The sequence below is a fragment of the Salvelinus fontinalis genome, chromosome 17, assembly GCF_029448725.1.
Source record: "Salvelinus fontinalis isolate EN_2023a chromosome 17, ASM2944872v1, whole genome shotgun sequence".
NCBI lineage: Eukaryota > Metazoa > Chordata > Actinopteri > Salmoniformes > Salmonidae > Salvelinus > Salvelinus fontinalis.
In genome coordinates, this window is record NC_074681.1 from 3,482,521 (window position 1) to 3,503,778 (window position 21,258).

Sequence of the window (21,258 nt, forward strand, 5' to 3'; positions counted from 1 at the left end):
GACCTCAGAAAAATTATTGTAGACCTTCACAAGTCTGGTTCATCCTTGGGAGCAATTTCCAAATGCCTGAAGGTACCACGTTCATCTGTACAAACAATAGTACGCAAGTATAAACACCATGGGACCATGCAGCCATCATACTGCTCAGGAAGAAGACGCGTTCTGTCTCCTAGAGATGAACGTACTTTGGTGCGAAAAGTGCAAATCAATCCCGGATCAACAGCAAAGGACCTTGTGAAGATGCTGGAGGAAACAGGTACAAAAGTATCTATATCCACAGTAAAATGAGTCCTATATCAACATAACCTGAAAGGCCGCTCAGCAAGGAAGAAGTCACTGCTCCAAAACCGTCATAAAAAAGCCAGACTACGGTTTGCAACTGCACATGGGGACAAAGATCGTACCTTTTGGAGAAATGTCCTCTGGTCTGATGAAACAAAAATAGAACTGTTTGGCCATAATTACCATCATTATGTTTGGAGGAAAAAGGGGGACGCTTGCAAGCCAAAGAACACCATCCCAACCGTGAAGCACAGGGGTGGCAGCATCATGTTGTGGGGGTGCTTTGCTGCAGGAGGGACTGGTGCACTTCACAATATAGATGGCATCATGAGGTAGGAAAATGATGTGGATATATTAAAGCGACATCTCAAGACATCAGTCAGAAAGCTAAAGTTTGGCCGCAAATGGGTCTTCCAAATGGCCAATGACCCCAAGTATACTTCCAAAGTTGTGGCAAAATGGCTTAAGGACAAAAAAGTCAAGGTATTGGAGTGGACTTTCACAAAACCCTGACCTCAATCCTATAGAAAATTTGTGGGCAGAACTGAAAAAGCGTGTGCGAGCATGGAGGCCTACAAACCTGACAAAGTTACACCAGCTCTGTCAGGAGGCATGGGCCAAAATTCACCCAACTTATGGTGGGAAGCTTGTGGAAGGCTACCCGAAACGTTGACCCAAGTTAAACAATGTTAAAGGGAATGCTACCAAATACTAATTGAGTGTATGTAAACTTCTGACAAACTGGGAATATGATGAAATAAATAAAAGCTCAAATAAATCATTCTCTCAACTATTATTCTGACATTTCACATTCTTAAAATAAAGTGGTGATCCTAACTGACCTAAGACAGGGAATTGTTACAGCAAATGTTAAGAATTGTGACAAACTGAGTTTAAATGTATTTGGCTAAGGTGTATGTAAACTTCCGACTTCAACTGTATAACAGTAGTGATAATGTAAAGATACTGTCCCCCTCAGAGTTGATCCAGACAGAGGTGCATCATGTGCGGACCCTGAAGCTGCTGCTGAGTGTTTACCAGTATGAGCTGAGACACAGCCTACATATGGAGGAGACTAGGCTTGAGAGGATGTTCCCCCAGGTATCTCCATATCTGACTCCTAAAGAGTTGACAAGTCGTTTCAATAAACCACACGGGAGTTCAATGTGTGGACTGTAGTCTCTCTTTCCTTTTAATCACATATTTATTTTTATCTCCTGCTTAAAACCAATAGATGTGTGTGTAATCGTTCCTTTATTTTTACATCAGATCGACAGCCTGCTGCACATCCACCAACACTTCCTGTGGTGTCTCATGGACGGCCGGGACAGACACAACCACCACACTGTCACCCAGCTGGGAGATATCCTCATCAACCAGGTTGTGTGTGTGTGTGTGTGTGTGTGTGTGTGTGTGTGTGTGTGTGTGTGTGTGTGCGCGCTGAGCTAGCTAACCCCTCAGGAGGACTGTGTTATGACAGGGTGGTGGTGTGGCACTGTCCTCACCAGCATGAATGGTTCCTTTGAGAAAACATTTTAAGGAAATCATGACTCTTTATACTTTCCCTTTGTCATACCTGATAAACATGTTTACCTGATGATTGTGTTGTAGTTTTCAGGTGAGACGGGGGAGAGGATGAAGGAGAGTTACGGCGTGTTCTGTAGCCACCACACTGACGCCGTCAGCCTCTACAAGGAACAGCTACAGAACAACAAAAAGTTCCAGAACTTGATTATGAAAATCGGTCGGTTGTCCATCGTTCGGAGGTTAGGAGTCCCAGAATGCATCCTGTTGGTGACTCAGCGGATCACAAAGTACCCCGTCCTGGTGGAACGCATTCTCCAGAACACTGAAGGTAACTAACTGACTCAACAAGCATTGTACTACTGAAATCATACAGTTGGACTGTATCACTGAAGGTAACTAGGTGCACTTGATTAACTTGACTGGCATGCCAGATAGTTATAATCTGCTTGGCATTTGACCCAGAGTCGGCAGTGTGACTAGATTGATGGATTTATTTGACAGTTTAAAAATACAATTCCAGCCAAGTGGATGCATTGCATTTAAAGATATCAATATCAAATCATTTCTGGGTAACGGCAAGTACCTTACTGTAATAGTTTTTATTTGTTTTCTTGTTTTTTGTTGGGGGATGGAGCCAACATGTCTCCATCAACTTCCCATCCCATTCCCCCACCCAGCCAACATGTCTCCATCCAACTTCCCATCCCATTCCCCCACCCAGCCAACATGTCTCCATCCAACTTCCCATCCCATTCCCCCACCCAGCCAACATGTCTCCATCCAACCTCCCATTCCCCCACCCAGCCAACATGTCTCCATCCAACCTCCCATTCCCCCACCCAGCCAACATGTCTCCATCCAACTTTCCATCCCATTCCCCCACCCAGCCAACATGTCTCCATCCAACTTTCCATCCCATTCCCCCACCCAGCCAACATGTCTCCATCCAACTTCCCATCCCATTCCCCAACCCAGCCAACATGTCTCCATCCAACCTCCCATTCCCCCACCCAGCCAACATGTCTCCATCCATCCAACCTCCCATTCCCCCACCCAGCCAACATGTCTCCATCCATCCAACCTCCCATTCCCCCACCCAGCCAACATGTCTCCATCCATCCAACCTCCCATTCCCCCACCCAGCCAACATGTCTCCATCCATCCAACCTCCCATTCCCCCACCCAGCCAACATGTCTCCATCCATCCAACCTCCCATTCCCCCACCCAGCCAACATGTCTCCATCCATCCAACCTCCCATTCCCCCACCCAGCCAACATGTCTCCATCCAACTTCCCATCCCATTCCCCCACCCAGCCAACATGTCTCCATCCAACTTCCCATCCCATTCCCCCACCCAGCCAACATGTCTCCATCCAACTTCCCATCCCCCACCCAGCCAACATGTCTCCATCCAACTTCCCATCCCCCACCCAGCCAACATGTCTCCATCCAACTTCCCATCCCCCACCCAGCCAACATGTCTCCATCCATCCAACCTCCCATTCCCCCACCCAGCCAACATGTCTCCATCCAACTTCCCATCCCATTCCCCCACCCAGCCAACATGTCTCCATCCAACTTCCCATCCCATTCCCCCACCCAGCCAACATGTCTCCATCCAACTTCCCATCCCATTCCCCCACCCAGCCAACATGTCTCCATCCAACTTCCCATCCCCCACCCAGCCAACATGTCTCCATCCAACTTCCCATCCCATTCCCCCACCCAGCCAACATGTCTCCATCCAACTTCCCATCCCATTCCCCCACCCAGCCAACATGTCTCCATCCATCCAACCTCCCATTCCCCCACCCAGCCAACATGTCTCCATCCAACTTCCCATCCCATTCCCCCACCCAGCCAACATGTCTCCATCCAACTTCCCATCCCATTCCCCCACCCAGCCAACATGTCTCCATCCATCCAACCTCCCATTCCCCCACCCAGCCAACATGTCTCCATCCAACTTTCCATCCCATTCCCCCACCCAGCCAACATGTCTCCATCCAACTTCCCATCCCATTCCCCCACCCAGCCAACATGTCTCCATCCAACTTCCCATCCCATTCCCCCACCCAGCCAACATGTCTCCATCCAACTTCCCATCCCATTCCCCCACCCAGCCAACATGTCTCCATCCAACTTCCCATCCCATTCCCCCACCCAGCCAACATGTCTCCATCCAACTTTCCATCCCATTCCCCCACCCAGCCAACATGTCTCCATCCAACTTCCCATCCCATTCCCCAACCCAGCCAACATGTCTCCATCCATCCAACCTCCCATTCCCCAACCCAGCCAACATGTCTCCATCCAACTTCCCATCCCATTCCCCCACCCAGCCAACATGTCTTCATCCAACTTCCCATCCCATTCCCCCACCCAGCCAACATGTCTCCATCCATCCAACCTCCCATTCCCCCACCCAGCCAACATGTCTCCATCCAACTTCCCATCCCATTCCCCCACCCAGCCAACATGTCTTCATCCAACTTCCCATCCCATTCCCCCACCCAGCCAACATGTCTCCATCCATCCAACCTCCCATTCCCCCACCCAGCCAACATGTCTCCATCCAACTTCCCATCCCATTCCCCAACCCAGCCAACATGTCTCCATCCATCCAACCTCCCATTCCCCCACCCAGCCAACATGTCTCCATCCAACTTCCCATCCCATTCCCCCACCCAGCCAACATGTCTTCATCCAACTTCCCATCCCATTCCCCCACCCAGCCAACATGTCTCCATCCATCCAACCTCCCATTCCCCCACCCAGCCAACATGTCTCCATCCAACTTCCCATCCCATTCCCCCACCCAGCCAACATGTCTCCATCCAACTTTCCATCCCATTCCCCCACCCAGCCAACATGTCTCCATCCAACTTCCCATCCCATTCCCCCACCCAGCCAACATGTCTCCATCCAACTTCCCATCCCATTCCCCCACCCAGCCAACATGTCTCCATCCAACTTCCCATCCCATTCCCCCACCCAGCCAACATGTCTCCATCCAACTTCCCATCCCATTCCCCCACCCAGCCAACATGTCTCCATCCAACTTCCCATCCCATTCCCCCACCCAGCCAACATGTCTCCATCCAACTTTCCATCCCATTCCCCCACCCAGCCAACATGTCTCCATCCAACTTCCCATCCCATTCCCCAACCCAGCCAACATGTCTCCATCCATCCAACCTCCCATTCCCCAACCCAGCCAACATGTCTCCATCCAACTTCCCATCCCATTCCCCCACCCAGCCAACATGTCTTCATCCAACTTCCCATCCCATTCCCCCACCCAGCCAACATGTCTCCATCCATCCAACCTCCCATTCCCCCACCCAGCCAACATGTCTCCATCCAACTTCCCATCCCATTCCCCCACCCAGCCAACATGTCTTCATCCAACTTCCCATCCCATTCCCCCACCCAGCCAACATGTCTCCATCCATCCAACCTCCCATTCCCCCACCCAGCCAACATGTCTCCATCCAACTTCCCATCCCATTCCCCAACCCAGCCAACATGTCTCCATCCATCCAACCTCCCATTCCCCCACCCAGCCAACATGTCTCCATCCAACTTCCCATCCCATTCCCCCACCCAGCCAACATGTCTTCATCCAACTTCCCATCCCATTCCCCCACCCAGCCAACATGTCTCCATCCATCCAACCTCCCATTCCCCCACCCAGCCAACATGTCTCCATCCAACTTCCCATCCTATTCCCCAACCCAGCCAACATGTCTCCATCCATCCAACCTCCCATTCCCCTACCCCAACCCAGCCAACATGTCTCCATCCATCCAACCTCCCATTCCCCTACCCCAACCCAGCCAACATGTCTCCATCCATCCAACCTCCCATTCCCCTACCCCAACCCAGCCAACATGTCTCCATCCAACTTCCCATCCCATTCCCCCACCCAGCCAACATGTCTCCATCCATCCAACCTCCCATTCCCCCACCCAGCCAACATGTCTCCATCCAACCTCCCATTCCCCCACCCAGCCAACATGTCTCCATCCAACTTCCCATCCCATTCCCCCACCCAGCCAACATGTCTCCATCCATCCAACCTCCCATTCCCCCACCCAGCCAACATGTCTCCATCCAACCTCCCATTCCCCCACCCAGCCAACATGTCTCCATCCAACTTTCCATCCCATTCCCCCACCCAGCCAACATGTCTCCATCCAACTTCCCATCCCATTCCCCCACCCAGCCAACATGTCTCCATCCAACTTCCCATCCCATTCCCCCACCCAGCCAACATGTCTCCATCCAACTTCCCATCCCATTCCCCCACCCAGCCAACATGTCTCCATCCAACTTTCCATCCCATTCCCCCACCCAGCCAACATGTCTCCATCCAACTTCCCATCCCATTCCCCAACCCAGCCAACATGTCTCCATCCAACTTCCCATCCCATTCCCCCACCCAGCCAACATGTCTTAATCCAACTTCCCATCCCATTCCCCCACCCAGCCAACATGTCTCCATCCATCCAACCTCCCATTCCCCCACCCAGCCAACATGTCTCCATCCAACTTCCCATCCCATTCCCCAACCCAGCCAACATGTCTCCATCCATCCAACCTCCCATTCCCCAACCCAGCCAACATGTCTCCATCCAACTTCCCATCCCATTCCCCCACCCAGCCAACATGTCTTCATCCAACTTCCCATCCCATTCCCCCACCCAGCCAACATGTCTCCATCCATCCAACCTCCCATTCCCCCACCCAGCCAACATGTCTCCATCCAACTTCCCATCCCATTCCCCCACCCAGCCAACATGTCTTCATCCAACTTCCCATCCCATTCCCCCACCCAGCCAACATGTCTCCATCCATCCAACCTCCCATTCCCCCACCCAGCCAACATGTCTCCATCCAACTTCCCATCCCATTCCCCAACCCAGCCAACATGTCTCCATCCATCCAACCTCCCATTCCCCTACCCCAACCCAGCCAACATGTCTCCATCCATCCAACCTCCCATTCCCCTACCCCAACCCAGCCAACATGTCTCCATCCAACTTCCCATCCCATCCCGTTTGAGAGATATATCAGTGGAGACCACCTCTTCCAGGTCAATAGGAGACACCATATTACATTAAGGCCTATATCAGTGGAGACCACCTCTTCCTGGTCAATAGGCGACACCATATTACATTGTTTAAGGCATATATCAGTGAAGACCACCTCTTCCAGGTCAATAGGAGACACCATATTACATTAAGGGATATATCAGTGGAGACCACCTCTTCCTGGTCAATAGGCGACACCATATTACATTGTTTAAGGCCTATATCAGTGAAGACCACCTCTTCCTGGTCAATAGGCGACACCATATTACATTGTTTAAGGCCTATATCAGTGAAGACCACCTCTTCCTGGTCAATAGGCGACACCATATTACATTGTTTAAGGGATATATCAGTGAAGACCACCTCTTCCTGGTCAATAGGAGACACCATATTACATTAAGGCCTATATCAGTGGAGACCACCTCTTCCTGGTCAATAGGAGACACCATATTACATTAAGGGATATATCAGTGAAGACCACCTCTTCCTGGTCAATAGGAGACACCATATTTCTCTCTATACTCAGCCAGGGGCAGATGAATCATGTCTAAACCAATTTAGGATGGGGTGAAGTGCTAGTGCTTGGAAATACAATTTAAAGTTTGGTACGGATAGTCCTCTTACGTCTTTCCCCCATTTGTAAGTTTGTTAGTTTGATCCGAGATCGTTTACCTCGCCACATACATTTTGAAACCGCATAATAAACTTTATCCCAGTAGCCAAAAGGGGGAGACATTGAACTACAGAAATTCAGTCGTTGCAATATATTAATTTTGACAAAAGATATTCTGCCAATCAGGCAACTGAGCTATTATTACATCTGATGAGGTCGGATTGAATTGATTCTGTTAAAGTTTCTGGTTTTATCTAAGGAATGTTAGCAGTTGATGTTATAATTTAGTAACACAGACACCCAAAGCAAATCAGAGGGAGGAAAATAGGTTTATTCAAAGAGGATAAATTATAGATGTTATGCTGAGAGGTAGATGGTCGTTCCGTCCCGGTCCTCAGTGATTCTCTCCACAGAACAAAGGGACAGTATGTGCATTATAACCCAGCCCTAGCCTGTGGTTGACCATTTAGAATTCCTTGCAATAAAACTGGGACAATGGCCAAATAACAAGTATCCTATTTCAGGCTTGATGCCTTGACAAATTCCTCCTATGTCTCTGAACCATTGCTCATTAATCCCCTATTACAGAAAAAACACTATTCCCATTGATTGTTAGTACTCTGTTGACTTTTAGTCCTCTTAACCTTTAGTACTGTATTGACCTCTCGATCTCTGCGTTGTGTATTTATCTTCAAAATATTCTTATACTCCCCCCTAGATCATTTAAAAAATAAATATACTTAAAATGTATTTTTAGAAAACAATAAAAAAAAAACATGAAAAAATTGACAGTATGTAAAATAACATTAGCAGTAAGCATAAAACCATTCACATTAAACACCTTGCCTTTCTATAAAACACAAAGGGCATATTGTACTTGCTGTTACAATAAGAAATAGATTTTAACAAAGTTATAGAAAACAAGTATTAACAGGTGTAATGATGATGTACCTTACAATTCCTACCACATCCTGTATTAGGAGGAAACTCACACACACAAAAAAAAAAATTGTCTACAAGACAATAATATTCAATCATCCCATTGGCACGGTAATCATTCACCAAGTCCTTTAATTCCACACTGGTATCAGTCCCACATTAGAAATTATGTTCTGAAAGTCCTGGTTTCAAGAGAAATTGATATGTCACATAGATTTCCCCTAAGTAAGTGTAACAGTATAACTTTAAACCGTCCCCTCGCCCCGACACGGGTGCGAACCAGGGACCCTCTGCACACATCAACAACTGACACCCACGAAGCGTCGTTACCCATCGCTCCACAAAAGCCGCGGCCCTTGCAGAGCAAGGGGCAACACTACTAATAGGTTTCAGAGCAAGTGACATAACTGATTGAAACGCTATTAGCGCGTACCCGCTAACTAGCTAGCCATTTCACATCCGTTACATAAGCATGTCCCGATTTTCAGGAAAACGTTGGACATTTCACCTAGATATCCCTAATATAACGACTGCGATGTACAACATAGAAGCTTATCAGGTTCTGATCATCTTACTATTCTTCTTCACTCGAGATTGCTAATCAATCAGTTCTTTATTCTCCATGTTCCACTTTGTCATCAAAATGGACAACCTTGCAATGAGTGACATGTATCCATTGTGATTTTCCCTGGACTTTTACTGCTGACCTTATGAGCAAAACTTGATAGAGGACCTTCCCATTTTGGCCCTAATGTCTCTATTACATATTTGTTTACCATCACCCACTGTCCTGGTACTACGTCATGTCCCCCCTCGGTAGTTATTCCCCACACATCTTTTACTTCCCCTACTGCTTTAGAGAGTTGTAATGCAATAGTTAAGCATTGTGTGACTCATAAAGTGAACGTCTGCTTTTTGACATGGGTCGACCTGTGACAACCTCGAACGGACTCAACCATGTGGTTTTATTATGTGTTGCCCGTATACTGCATAATACCGTAGGCAATGCATCTGGCCATGCTATCCCTTCTCGATGCGTCTTTGACAGACTCACTTTCAAAACTCCATTTGTGCGTTCTACCTGTCCACACGATTAAGGATGATAGACTGGCAACTACACTGCCCTTATGTTCAGAAGACGAGCTACGGCCTAACACACATTTCCTGTGTAATGAGTGCCTTGGTCAGATTCTAATTGTTCCGGAAATCCCCATCTGGAAATGATTTCTCGAATCAGAATTACAGCTGTGTGTGGTGCAGTTCCTTTCTTAGTAGGGTCGGCTTCAACCCATCGTGAGAAACGATCAACAACGACCAGCACATCTTCATGTCCTTTACATTTGTGCAGCGTGATGTAGTCAAGCTGTAGATGTCTGACGGGTCCTGGTGGGGTAGGCGCTCGTCGTGTCTGTACTTTCACTCGTCCCTTGGTGGTGTTTTCCATACAAATGTTGTAATTCGCCACAACAGCCTCAACCTCTTCCTGCATACCAGGATTCCACCATTTTCCCACAAAACAATAAACTATCTTGTCCACACCAATGTGTCCCAAAGAGTGGATCTGTGTTGCCAAGTAGGGTAAGAGTGCATTTGGCGCTACACATCTCAGGTTGTATTTCTACACACCTTCTTGGTTGAGTTTGCATCCTGCAGCCATCCTTTCCCACACTTCGTCTTTTGGATCTCTGCTTTGCATATCTCTAATGTGTGTCAATGTATCCAAGGTGTGTCTCCTAATGAGTTTAGGTGACAGAGTTGTTCTCTTGGCAGCCGCCTTCGCAGCTCTGTCAGCCAGATCATTACCTTTACTCTCGTCTGGAAAGGTTTTTCCCATGCGCTTTCATTTTCAAAATTGCAACTTGTCCAGGTAACTGGAGAGCATTCAGTAGAGCCGTCACCTCTGGTCCGTCACCTCTGGTCCGTCACCTCTGGTCCGTCCCCTCTGGTCCGTCCCCTCTGGTCCGTCCCCTCTGGTCCGTCACCTCTGGTCCGTCCCCTCTGGTCCGTCCCCTCTGGTCCGTCCCCTCTGGTCCGTCCCCTCTGGTCCGTCCCCTCTGGTCCGTCCCCTCTGGTCCGTCACCTCTGGTCCGTCACCTCTGGTCCGTCCCCTCTGGTCCGTCCCCTCTGGTCCGTCCCCTCTGGTCCGTCACCTCTGGTCCATTCTTCACAGGAGTTCCCAGTGACGTCATGAATCCTCTGTTTTTCCATATTTTTCCAAAATCATGACCTCTCGTCCTCAGTCTATGCATTGTTTATTTATCTTCGAAATATTCTTATATTATATAAGAAGTATATAAGTATATCTACTCCCAAGTTTTTAAAATGGAACCGATTGGGATTCCGTAAGTAGAGATGGAGTCCTCCATCAGGGTCTTGAGCGGCACGAGGGCAGATTTGGTTAGATTCATTTATAACTTGAGATAAAACAGAATTTACCAATCATCTTCAATGTGTTCGGGAGTGATTCTCGATGCGTTGTCTAGATATTGGAAAATATTGTCTGTGTTTAATGAGATGAAGTGATTTGAGGGAAATTGGTGTTATTCTCTTCGATTGACGAATTGCTTTGGTCAGGGGTTCCATGGATAATAGCAAAGGTGAAATTGGATCTCCTTATCTGCTGCTTCTAGTGATTCTGAATGGAGCAGAGCAGATACGGCCTCCCTATGGATGAGGGATTGGCATATAGTATTTTAAGCATATTAATGAAATTAGAGACAATTCCCATACAGACCACAATGGACATATCTCTGGTCTATCAAAAGCTTTTTCTGCATTGAGAGAGATTACAGGCCAAGGAGCTGCTGTTTCTGATGAAGCATTTATGATATGTAATAGTCGACGGAGGTTTTCTGAGAGAATTTTTTTTTCTTAACAAACCGCTTTGGTTCCGTGTGGAGTCTCGAGACGGGATGACAACATTTTGGAAAACAGTTTCGTATGTGTTCATCAAAGATAAGGGGCGATACTGAGAACACTAGGTGGCATCCTTACCTTTAAAAAATATATATATAACCGAAATTAGTGTTCACATCTCTCCCGAAATGAACCATTGTGAACGGCTGTGTTCATAATTTCAAGCTATAGTGGACCTAATTTAATCCAACATTTTTAATAGACCTCAGGAGGAATACTAACCCATCCAGGTGATTTGCCTTTATTCATCTATCCAACGCGAGGTGTCTTCTGTTGAGAGAAGTTCTTTATTATGTTAGAAAGTCTGGCTTGGTGTGGATTTACAATCAGAGGTGAACAGTTCTCTATAGAAGCAAGATAAACTTTGATTAATTTGGGGTTTGATAGCAACTATTGAATCTGAAACAGAGGAATTACTACATCAGCTAATTGATCATTACTGCTTCGGCCAGTAAACGACTAGGACGATTACTATGAAAGTAATGGTTGAGTTTATCTCAATGGGAATGGCAAATTCTCTTCTCTGTTTTCTCAATAAATGTAAGTTCTGTCTTGACTTTGGAAAGAGTAATAGCTATCTGGTCTGAAAAAAGTATTTGTTTCAGAATGCTCTAATGCAGTAAATAACATGTCCGAATCTGATATCTACTTTCATTGTGATCTACTTTAATTGTGATTTATTCAACCCAGATGCAAATGCAGTTGCATTATTTTAAATAAAACCTTTTGGTGGCATCCCATAAAATCCAGGGGTTATCGAGTGAATTTTTATTGATCATTATGAATTCATTCAGTTCGATTTCAAATGTGTCACAGGATGTAGGACTTTGTAGAAATGCGATGTTGAAATGTCATCTTGTAGCTCTTTTAGTAGATTCTAAGATTTTAAGTTGGCAGTAGTGCGCGTGGTGGTCAGACAAGCTCTTATGTCAAATGTATATGTTCTTGATTAAAGACAATAGAGGTATACATAATGTTTTATGCCTGTTGAGTAGAACGTGTACTTACTGGAATTGTTTTCCATTAAAGAAGTTCCACAAGTTCCATTTTGGTCGTCTGACTTCTCTCTCTGTGTGTCCTCCTCCTCCTCCCACCAGCCGACAGTGAGGAGCACGGTGCCCTGGCCCAGGCCCTGGTTCTGATCAAAGAGACCATCTCTGCTGTGGACTCCCAGGTCCATGACTATGAGAGGGCCTCCAGGCTGAGAGACATAGGCAGCAGGCTGGAGCCTCGTTCCCATGGCCGGTGGAAGGACGGCAGGGAATTCACCAGAGAGGATCTGGCTGAGGGCTTCAGAACCCTGCTCCACGAGGGGACGGTCAACTGTCGGGTGGCAAACGGACGGCTCAAAGGTGGTGACCTCTCTAATCGGCCCTTCTGGGATCTTGCCATTTTTTGATATTTGCGGTGTAAAAGCTTGGTTTTTACTGCAGTTTTTCGGGAAAATTGGCGATTGTTTCTTCTAGTAATCAGTGATTCTCATTCTAGACACCCAAGACCTCATGTGACCTATCAGGCCCTGTTATAGTCTATATCTAGAACCCATAATTCCTTCTGGTCAGGTCACACAGTCAGAACTCCTGATCATAGTCATACTTATCTATTAGGAATGCTGTGATGATCTGTGAGGATGGTGTATTTGTTGATTTGAGTGTTTGTCTGTTTCTATCCCATGTCTTCAGACATCCATGCTGTTCTGTTGTCAGATGTCCTGCTGCTCTTACAAAAGGAAAAGGACCAGAAACTCATATTTGCTAATGTGGTGAGGGAATTTTCTCAATATAAGAGAATCTGTGTCCAGCTACTCATTTTAATTTTAAACCCATTTTAATCGTCTATCTCCTTCTCCTCCTCGTCCTCCTCTCCTTTTTCAGGACAACAAGACGTCGGTGATCTCCCTCCAGATGCTGATCGTCAGGGAGATGGCCCATGAGGACAAGGCTATGTTCCTGATCAGTGCTTCGTCCAGCATGCCAGAGATGTACGAGATACACACATCCTCCAGAGAGGACTGCAACGCCTGGATGAGCCTTATACGAGACGCTGTCAACAGGTAGGAATCGCATAGGTAGGAATCGCATAGGTAGGAATCGCATAGGTAGGAATGACATAGGTAGGAATGACATAGGTAGGAATGACATAGGTAGGAATGACATAGGTAGGAATGACATAGGTAGGAATGACATAGGTAGGAATCGCATAGGTAGGAATCGCATAGGTAGGAATCGCATAGGTAGGAATCGCATAGGTAGGAATCGCATAGGTAGGAATCGCATAGGTAGGAATCGCATAGGTAGGAATCGCATAGGTAGGAATCGCATAGGTAGGAATCGCATAGGTAGGAATCGCATAGGTAGGAATGGCATAGGTAGGAATGACATAGGTAAGAATGACAAGTTATTTTACTTTCTACACTTTCAACTGATTTGTAATCAGCGTATGGGTCAGTTCTTAGGGCGTATAGTAACCCCGGTGTGTTGGACTCTCTTTGTGTCCCAGTTGTCCAGTAATGGAGGAGCAGCTGAGCAATGAGCAGGAGGAGGCCAGGCTAGCCAGGCTCAGAGACTTCCAAGGTAAGAGACTCTACCAGCTCTACCAGAGAGCTTCAAAATGTCCTCAATAACAGCTGTCCAAATGCCTTCAATTCCCATTGTCAGGCCTCCCATTGTCAGGCCTCCCATTGTCAGGCCTCCCATTGTCAGGCCTCCCATTGTCAGGCCTCCCATTGTCAGGCCTCCCATTGTCAGGCCTCCCATTGTCAGGCCTCCCATTGTCAGGCCTTACGGAATGTGTTTCCAGAGCGTCTTGTGTGTTTGTTTGTTTTTTTACCATAGAATCTGTGTGTTTTCAGAGCGTCTGTATGTGAAGGATTCCCAGATCATGCAGAGCCTGACAGAGAAGCTGCAGATGTTTGCTGACATGGCGGAGGCTGTAACAGGGATAGATGATCTAGCTGCCCACTCATGTCTGCTGCTCCGCGGTGACGCCTCAGACCTCCAGCAGGGGGAGACACTGCTCAAGGGGGCCATCACTGAGGGTAGGAAGGAAGCACGAATCCACTCCTAGACCATGCCCTAAGCCAGGGGTGCCCAAAACTTTTCACTCAGGCCCTCCTGAGTGATTGAAACATTATAACAAAATGGACTGGCTAAAAGCCGTTAGCTGACATGGGCTAGTTGATCTGGACATTTCTGACACGTTATAAATAGCTTTCTAAGGTCTTCCCTTAGGGGGAGCGCCCCACAGTTTGGGAACCACTGACCTAAGCAATTGTGGAGATCTGAGAGGGTTTGAGACATAGTTTGATAGGTTAAATTTGATAGGTTAAAGCAATATTGTAGTATCTCCCCCATCCCCTCTGTTTACCCCCTGACCTTGGCAGGTCTGATCTGATAATAGTTCACGTCACCATCGTCTTTAGTAAATCTGTTCTAAATGTTGACCCACCATGATAATCCAATGTCAGCTTGTCTGCCAGATGATCAGATTTTAGGTTCTTCTTCTTCTTCTTCTTCTCTCAGTGGAGAATCTGCAGAACCTTCTCCTGTCCGGTGTGACTGTGCGAGATCCCCATCCAGAGGACAGCCTGGGACCAGGGAGGTTCAGTTTGAGGCCAGAAGTGGTACGGCTTTGTCTAGGGGGGCTCGGCCTTGGGCGGCTGGGGAACCTGTCGGTGCTGAGGAGAGCGGAGACCTTTGGAGGTTACGACTGCAACCCTCACACCCCCATCAAGAGTAAGTCTTTTATTTATAAAAAAATTATTAACCCCTCCCCAATTTCGCGGTATCCAATTGGTAGTTACAGTCTTGTCCCATCGCTGCAACTCCCGTACGGACTCGGGAGAGGCGAAGGTCAAGAGCCGTGCGTCCTCCGAAACACAACCCAACCAGCCACACTACTTCTTGACACAATGCCCACTTAACCCGGAAGCCAGCCACACCAATGTGTCGGAGGAAACACCATACACCCGGCGACCGTGTCAGCGTGCACTGCGCCCGTCCCGCCACAGGAGTCGCAAGTGCGCGATGGGACAAGGACATCCCTGCCGATGCTGGGCCGATTGTGTGCCGCCCCATGGGTCTCCCGGTCGCGGCCGGCTGCGACAGAGCCTGAACTCGAACCCAGAATCTCTCGTGACACAGCTAGCACTACGATGCAGTGTCTTGGGCCTCCCGAGTGGTGCAGTGGTCTATCAAGAGTAAGTCTGTCGCTCAGTCGGTCTGTCGCTCAGTCGGTCTGTCGCTCAGTCGGTCTGCCGCTCAGTCGGTCTGCCGCTCAGTCGGTCTGCCGCTCAGTCGGTCTGCCGCTCAGTCGGTCTGCCGCTCATACAGATGGACTATTATACCCATACAGATGGACTGTTATGTCCATATCTGGTCCTATCGTTCCTCATATCTCACAAATCCATTGTTATCTTTTGAACACAGTTTAACATAATGTTTTCCAGATGTAGAGGGACGACCTCAACGTTCAAACTCTGACCCCCAGCTACAGGACCTCGACCAATCGGAGAACCTGGAACTGTCGGTGAGTGACTGGCTATTCCAATCTCCTCGCAAGCGTGCTCTCGTTTTCTCCTCAGAGAGGAAGGGAGGTGTGGACTAGTGTTTAGTTTGTCTGGTTCATGGTTTACAAGCTGCTGAGGTACCAGAATCATACTGTAGTTCTCCCAAATCCATCCTTCCCTGAAGCCAAGATTACTCTCAATCTGAACATACAATATCTTGATGTTTAGTCTCCTGAATATCTGAAGTTTAATAGTTTTTCTTGTCTCAACCTTATTTCTCTATCTCCCCAGTTCTTTTACACCGTGCTGACTCTCTCACATAGGCTCTACGGTCTGCAGGTAAGACATACACTGAGTCATACAAACATTAAGAACACCTGCTCTTTCCATGACAGACTGACCAGGTGAATCCTAGTGAAAGATATGATCCCTTATTGATGTCACTTGTTAAATACAGTTCAAATCGGTGTGGATGAAGGGGAGGAGACAGGTTAAAGAAGGATTTTTAAGTCTTGAGAAAATGTTGACATGGATTATGTATGTGTGCCATTCAGAGGGTGAATGTGCAACACAAAATATTAGTGTCTTTGAACAGGGTATGGAAGTACCGGTAGCTGCATGGCGCAACTCAATATTAGGAAGGTGTTTCAAATGTTTGGTATACTCTGTGTATATATTCTTTACATGCTACAGACACAGTTGTAGGTTCGTCCTGTCTTATCTTACCATTAGATTCAGTTTTAACTGTGTCCCCTGCGACTCCCTAGTCTGACGTTTGTACCCTGTCCATCACTGGTGTTAAGTTTGTTTCCTGCCCCTTGCTGGTGTTAAAGGAAAGATTTAACCATTTTGAATGTTACTTCATATTTGTGCATCTCTGAGCTATGTTCTATCGATTCCCAGGGTCATTTCATGTTTTCATGTGTATCTGAGCTATTCACATTCAAGCAGGAAGAAATACAGCCAGTATGATGAGTTTTGTATCATATGCCCTCTGCCTCCTGGTGCTAAGTATGTCCACTGTCCCTCTCCGTAGGCCATCGTCTCCCAGCAGGACAGCCACATTGAGCTCCAGCGTGCCTCTCTTTTGGAGCGTGAGCGTCCGGGTCGCAACCGAGGCAACATGCTCCTGGAGCAGGAGAAACAACGTAACCTGGAGAAACAGAGAGAAGAGGTGGCCAACTTCCACAAGCTGCAGACACAGCACCGCCAAAACCAGGTACAATACAGTTTATTGTGTTAGGGAAACGGAGGTAGGGAAATTCAAATTCAACTCTGGACCTCGAAGTCAGTTTTTTATTTTATTTTATTTTTTCATTGTTCCCCTCTAATCAGGGACTGATTTAGCCATAGAACAGAAAACCAGCAGGACCTCTTAAGTTAAGAGTTAGATCCACTACATCAGGGGTATTCACATCTCATGTATCTGGAAGAGTACATATCAATTCAATTCAATTCAATTGACTTTATTGACATGGCAAGTTCATTATTACTTACATTGTCAAAGTATACATATCGAAAAATAAAAATAAAATATATATGTATATATATACAAAATATATATATATTTATATATGAATAAATGGTGGGACCAACAGTAATAATACTAGTAGTAGTGGACATGGGATCACCATTAACAACAACAATATTAATCAGAACAACAATACATTAAATAAATGGTAGTAGAACCGTGTCAACATGACTTGAGAAGACATATGACCTGGTATGAAAGACAAAACAAAACTAAGCTAAATGGGATTTTTCACTGGCTGTCCCTCAGGTTGTGGCAGGAGGACACATATTTGGCTGCCAAAACTGCACATTTTGGCTTTTCACCCAATAAATATTTGATTTTTTCTTCATCTTTTATAGTTTCAAATTCTTTGTATTGAGTTATAATTTTGGGAAAGAAATATGCTCTTAGGTCTGAGTATTTGTCACAGTGTAGTAGGAAATGCACCTCTGTCTCTACCTCTCCCCTGGAGCAGAGTGAGCACAGCCTGTCCTCTCTGGGCAGCCAGGTTTGTCTGTGACGACCGGTCTCTATAGCCAGACTGTGCTCACTGAGTCTGTACCTAGTCAATGTTTTCCTCAGTTTTCTATCAGTCACAGTGGTCAGATAGTCTGCCACCATGTACTGTCTGTTTAGAGCCAAATAGCATTGAAGTTTACTTTGATTTTTTGTGGTGTCTTTCCAATAGGTGATATATTTTTCTTTTTGTTTTGTGATGATTTGGTTGGGCCAGATTTTCTGAGGGCTGTCCCGAGGCTCTATGGGGTTGGTTTGGGTTGGTGAACTGAGCCTCAGAACCAGCTGGCTGAGGGGACTCTTCTCTGGTTTCATCTCTTGACATTGTAGAGCTGTGTGATGGAATGTTTTAGGGTCACTTGTTTTTAGATGGTTGTAAAATTTGATGGCTCTTTTTTCTATTCGAATGAGGAGGGGGTATTGGCCCAATTCTGCCCTACATGCGTTATTTGGAGTTTTTCTTTGAACTTGCAATACAGTCTTGCAAAACTCTGCATGCAATATTTCAGTTGGATGTTTGTCCCATTTGGTGAATTCATTATTAGAGAGTGGACCCCATACTTCACTGCCATATAGAGCAATTGGTTCTATAACTGATTGAAAAATTTTGAGCCAGATTCTAATTGGAATTTCAATTTTGATGTTCCTTTTAATGGCATAGAATGCTCTTCTTGCTTTGTCTCTCAGCTCATTCACAGCCATGTGAAAGCTACCTGTGTTGCTCATATTTAGTCCTAGATATGTGTAGTTTTTGGTGTGTTCTAATAGAACTGTGTCCAAATAGAATTTATATTTGTCATCCTTATTTCCCGACCTTTTTTGGAATATCATTATATTAGTTTTTTTTAGGTTAACGGTCAGAGCCCAGGTCTGACAGAACCTGTGAAGACGATCTAGGTGCTGCTGTAACCCCTCTTTAGTGGGAGACAGCAGCACCAGGTCATCTGCGTACAGCAGACACTTGATTTCAGTGTTGTGTAGGGTGATACCAGGTGCTGCCGATTCTTCTAATGTTTTTGCCAATTCATTAATGTAGATGTTAAATAATGTTGGACTTATTGGGCAGCCCTGTTTCACTCCCCGCCCCTGAGAGAAGAAGTCTGTTTGCTTGTTGCCAATTTTAACCGCACATTTGTTTTTAGTGTACATTGATTTAATAAAATCATATGTTTTCCCTCCAATACCACTTTCTATTAGTTTATAAAAAAAGACCTTCGTGCCAAATTGAATCAAATGCTTTCTTGAAATCTACAAAACACGAGTAGATTTTGCCTTTGTTTTGGTTAACTTGTTTATCAATTAGAGTGTGGAGGGTGTAAATGTGGTCTGTTGTACGATAATTTTTTAGAAATCCAATCTGGCTTCTGCTCAGGACGTTGTGTTCGTCAAGGAAATGATGTAGTCTGCTATTTATAATACTGCAGAGAATTTTCCCCAAGTTGCTGTTAACGCAAATTCCTCTAATTATTTGGGTCAAATTTGTCTCCATTTTTATAGATTGGTGTGATCAATCCCTGGTTCCAAATATCGGGGAAAATACCTGCAGTGAGGATAATGTTGAAGAGTTTGAGTATAGCCAATTTGAATTTGTGGTCTGTATATTTGATCATTTCATTTAAAATACCATCAGCACCACAGGCCTTTTTGGGTTGGAGATTGCATAGTTTTTCCAATAATTCTTCTTCTGTAATTGGGGTATCTACAGGATTCTGATAGTCTTTGACTGCTAATTCAAGGATTTGTAATTTTTCTTGTATATCTTTTTGTTCTGGGCTCTTTGTTATATTGCTGTAGAGGTTTGCAAAGTGATTTCTCCACATATCCCCATTTTGGATAGCCAATTCCTCATGATGAGGTTTGTTTAATTTATTCCAATTCTCCCAGAAGTGGTTTGATTCTATGGATTCCTCAATTCCAACCAGCTGATTTCTAATGTGCTGTTCCTTTTTTGTTCTTAGGGTGCGTTTTTATTGCTTCAGTGTTTCCCCATATTGAAGGCGTATATTTTTGTTGTCTGGTTCTCTGTGTTTTTGATTAGATATATTTCTCAATGACTTTCTTAGATTTTTGCAATCATTATCAAACCATTTTTCATTATCTGTTATTTTTGGTTTGCTCTTATGCTTCTTTAGATTAGCCAAGGAGGCTAATTTGTCAAATATAAAGTTTATGTTTCTAACGGCCAAATTTACACCTTCATTGATGAAGGAGAATGTTAAGGCTAAAAAGTTGTCCAGGAGAGATTGTATTTTTTGGCTACTAATTGCTTTTTGGTAGATGTCTGTACTGTTTGCACTCCATCTATAGGTTTGTTTAGTACCATGTAATTTATTGGGCCGTGATGCTTCATGGTTGGGTTCTGCTCTTCTCAGATACACTGTGATTTTACTGTGGGCTGACTGTGAAGGCTCTGAGAGACTCTGGGTTTAGGTCGGTGAGGAAGTAGTCTACAGTGCTGCTGCCAAGGGATGAGCTGTAGGTGTACCTACCAAAAGAGTCTCCTCTCAGCCTGCCATTGACTATGTACAGACCCAGTGTTCGACAGAGCCTCAGGAGCTGTACTCCGTTTTTGTTTTTCACTTTGTCATAGTTGTTTCTGTGGGGGTATGTGGGGAGGGAAAGGTTATTGCTTCCTGGTAGGTGTTTATCCCCATGACTGTTAATAGTGTCTTGTTCTTCTGCTGTTCTAGCATTCAGGTCTCCACAGACCAGTACGTTACCTTGGGCCTGAAAGTGACTAATCTCTCCCTCTAGAATGGAGAAGCTCTCTTCATTGAAGTAGGGTGACTGAGGGGGGAATGTATGTGGCACAGAGGAAGACGTTTTTATCTGTCAAGATAGCCTCCTTGTTGATTTTTAACCAGATAAAGAATTTTCCTGTTTTGATCAATTCGATTGAATTAATTAGTTCAGATTTATACCATATTAGCATTCCCCCTGAGTCTCTGCCCTGTTTGATTCCTTTTAATTTAGTGGATGGTATGATTATCTCCCTATAACCTAGTGGACAGCCAGTGGAAACATCACCTCTGCACCATGTTTCCTGTAGTACTACAATATCAACATCATCCATTTCTTTCAGGAAGTCTGGGTTTCTGCTCTTTAGCCCAAAAGCAGAGGACTTCAATCCTTGTAAATTCCAACATGCAACGTAAAAAGACTTCATAACTTTTTTTTTCTCTCTTTCTTTTCTTTACCTTTCAAAATGAGACAAACACTCAGAATCCAAGAAGAACCATTAAAACAGGATTTTTCAATTAAAGTAAACTCTTATTTTGCAAATGTGATTTGTTTATCATTTAAGATGATGACACAAGAATTTGTGTCATGCCACTTGGGTGGATGTA

At 45.6% G+C, this 21,258-nt stretch overlaps 1 protein-coding gene across 2 annotated transcripts in view; it reads left to right on the forward strand.

Annotated features, from left to right (window-relative positions):
* Positions 1–21,258, forward strand: part of LOC129813582 (rho guanine nucleotide exchange factor 18-like) — a 53,509-nt gene that overhangs the window by 11,428 nt on the left and 20,823 nt on the right. For both annotated transcript variants that reach the window (XM_055865907.1, XM_055865906.1), the window contains exons 5-16: positions 1,262–1,383; positions 1,552–1,662; positions 1,894–2,137; positions 12,473–12,727; positions 13,058–13,137; positions 13,250–13,428; positions 13,875–13,948; positions 14,227–14,412; positions 14,897–15,109; positions 15,823–15,902; positions 16,174–16,221; positions 16,919–17,101. In XM_055865907.1, the coding sequence (XP_055721882.1) occupies positions 1,262–1,383; positions 1,552–1,662; positions 1,894–2,137; positions 12,473–12,727; positions 13,058–13,137; positions 13,250–13,428; positions 13,875–13,948; positions 14,227–14,412; positions 14,897–15,109; positions 15,823–15,902; positions 16,174–16,221; positions 16,919–17,101 (1,775 nt within the window). The remainder of the gene's footprint in view (positions 1–1,261; positions 1,384–1,551; positions 1,663–1,893; positions 2,138–12,472; positions 12,728–13,057; positions 13,138–13,249; positions 13,429–13,874; positions 13,949–14,226; positions 14,413–14,896; positions 15,110–15,822; positions 15,903–16,173; positions 16,222–16,918; positions 17,102–21,258) is intronic.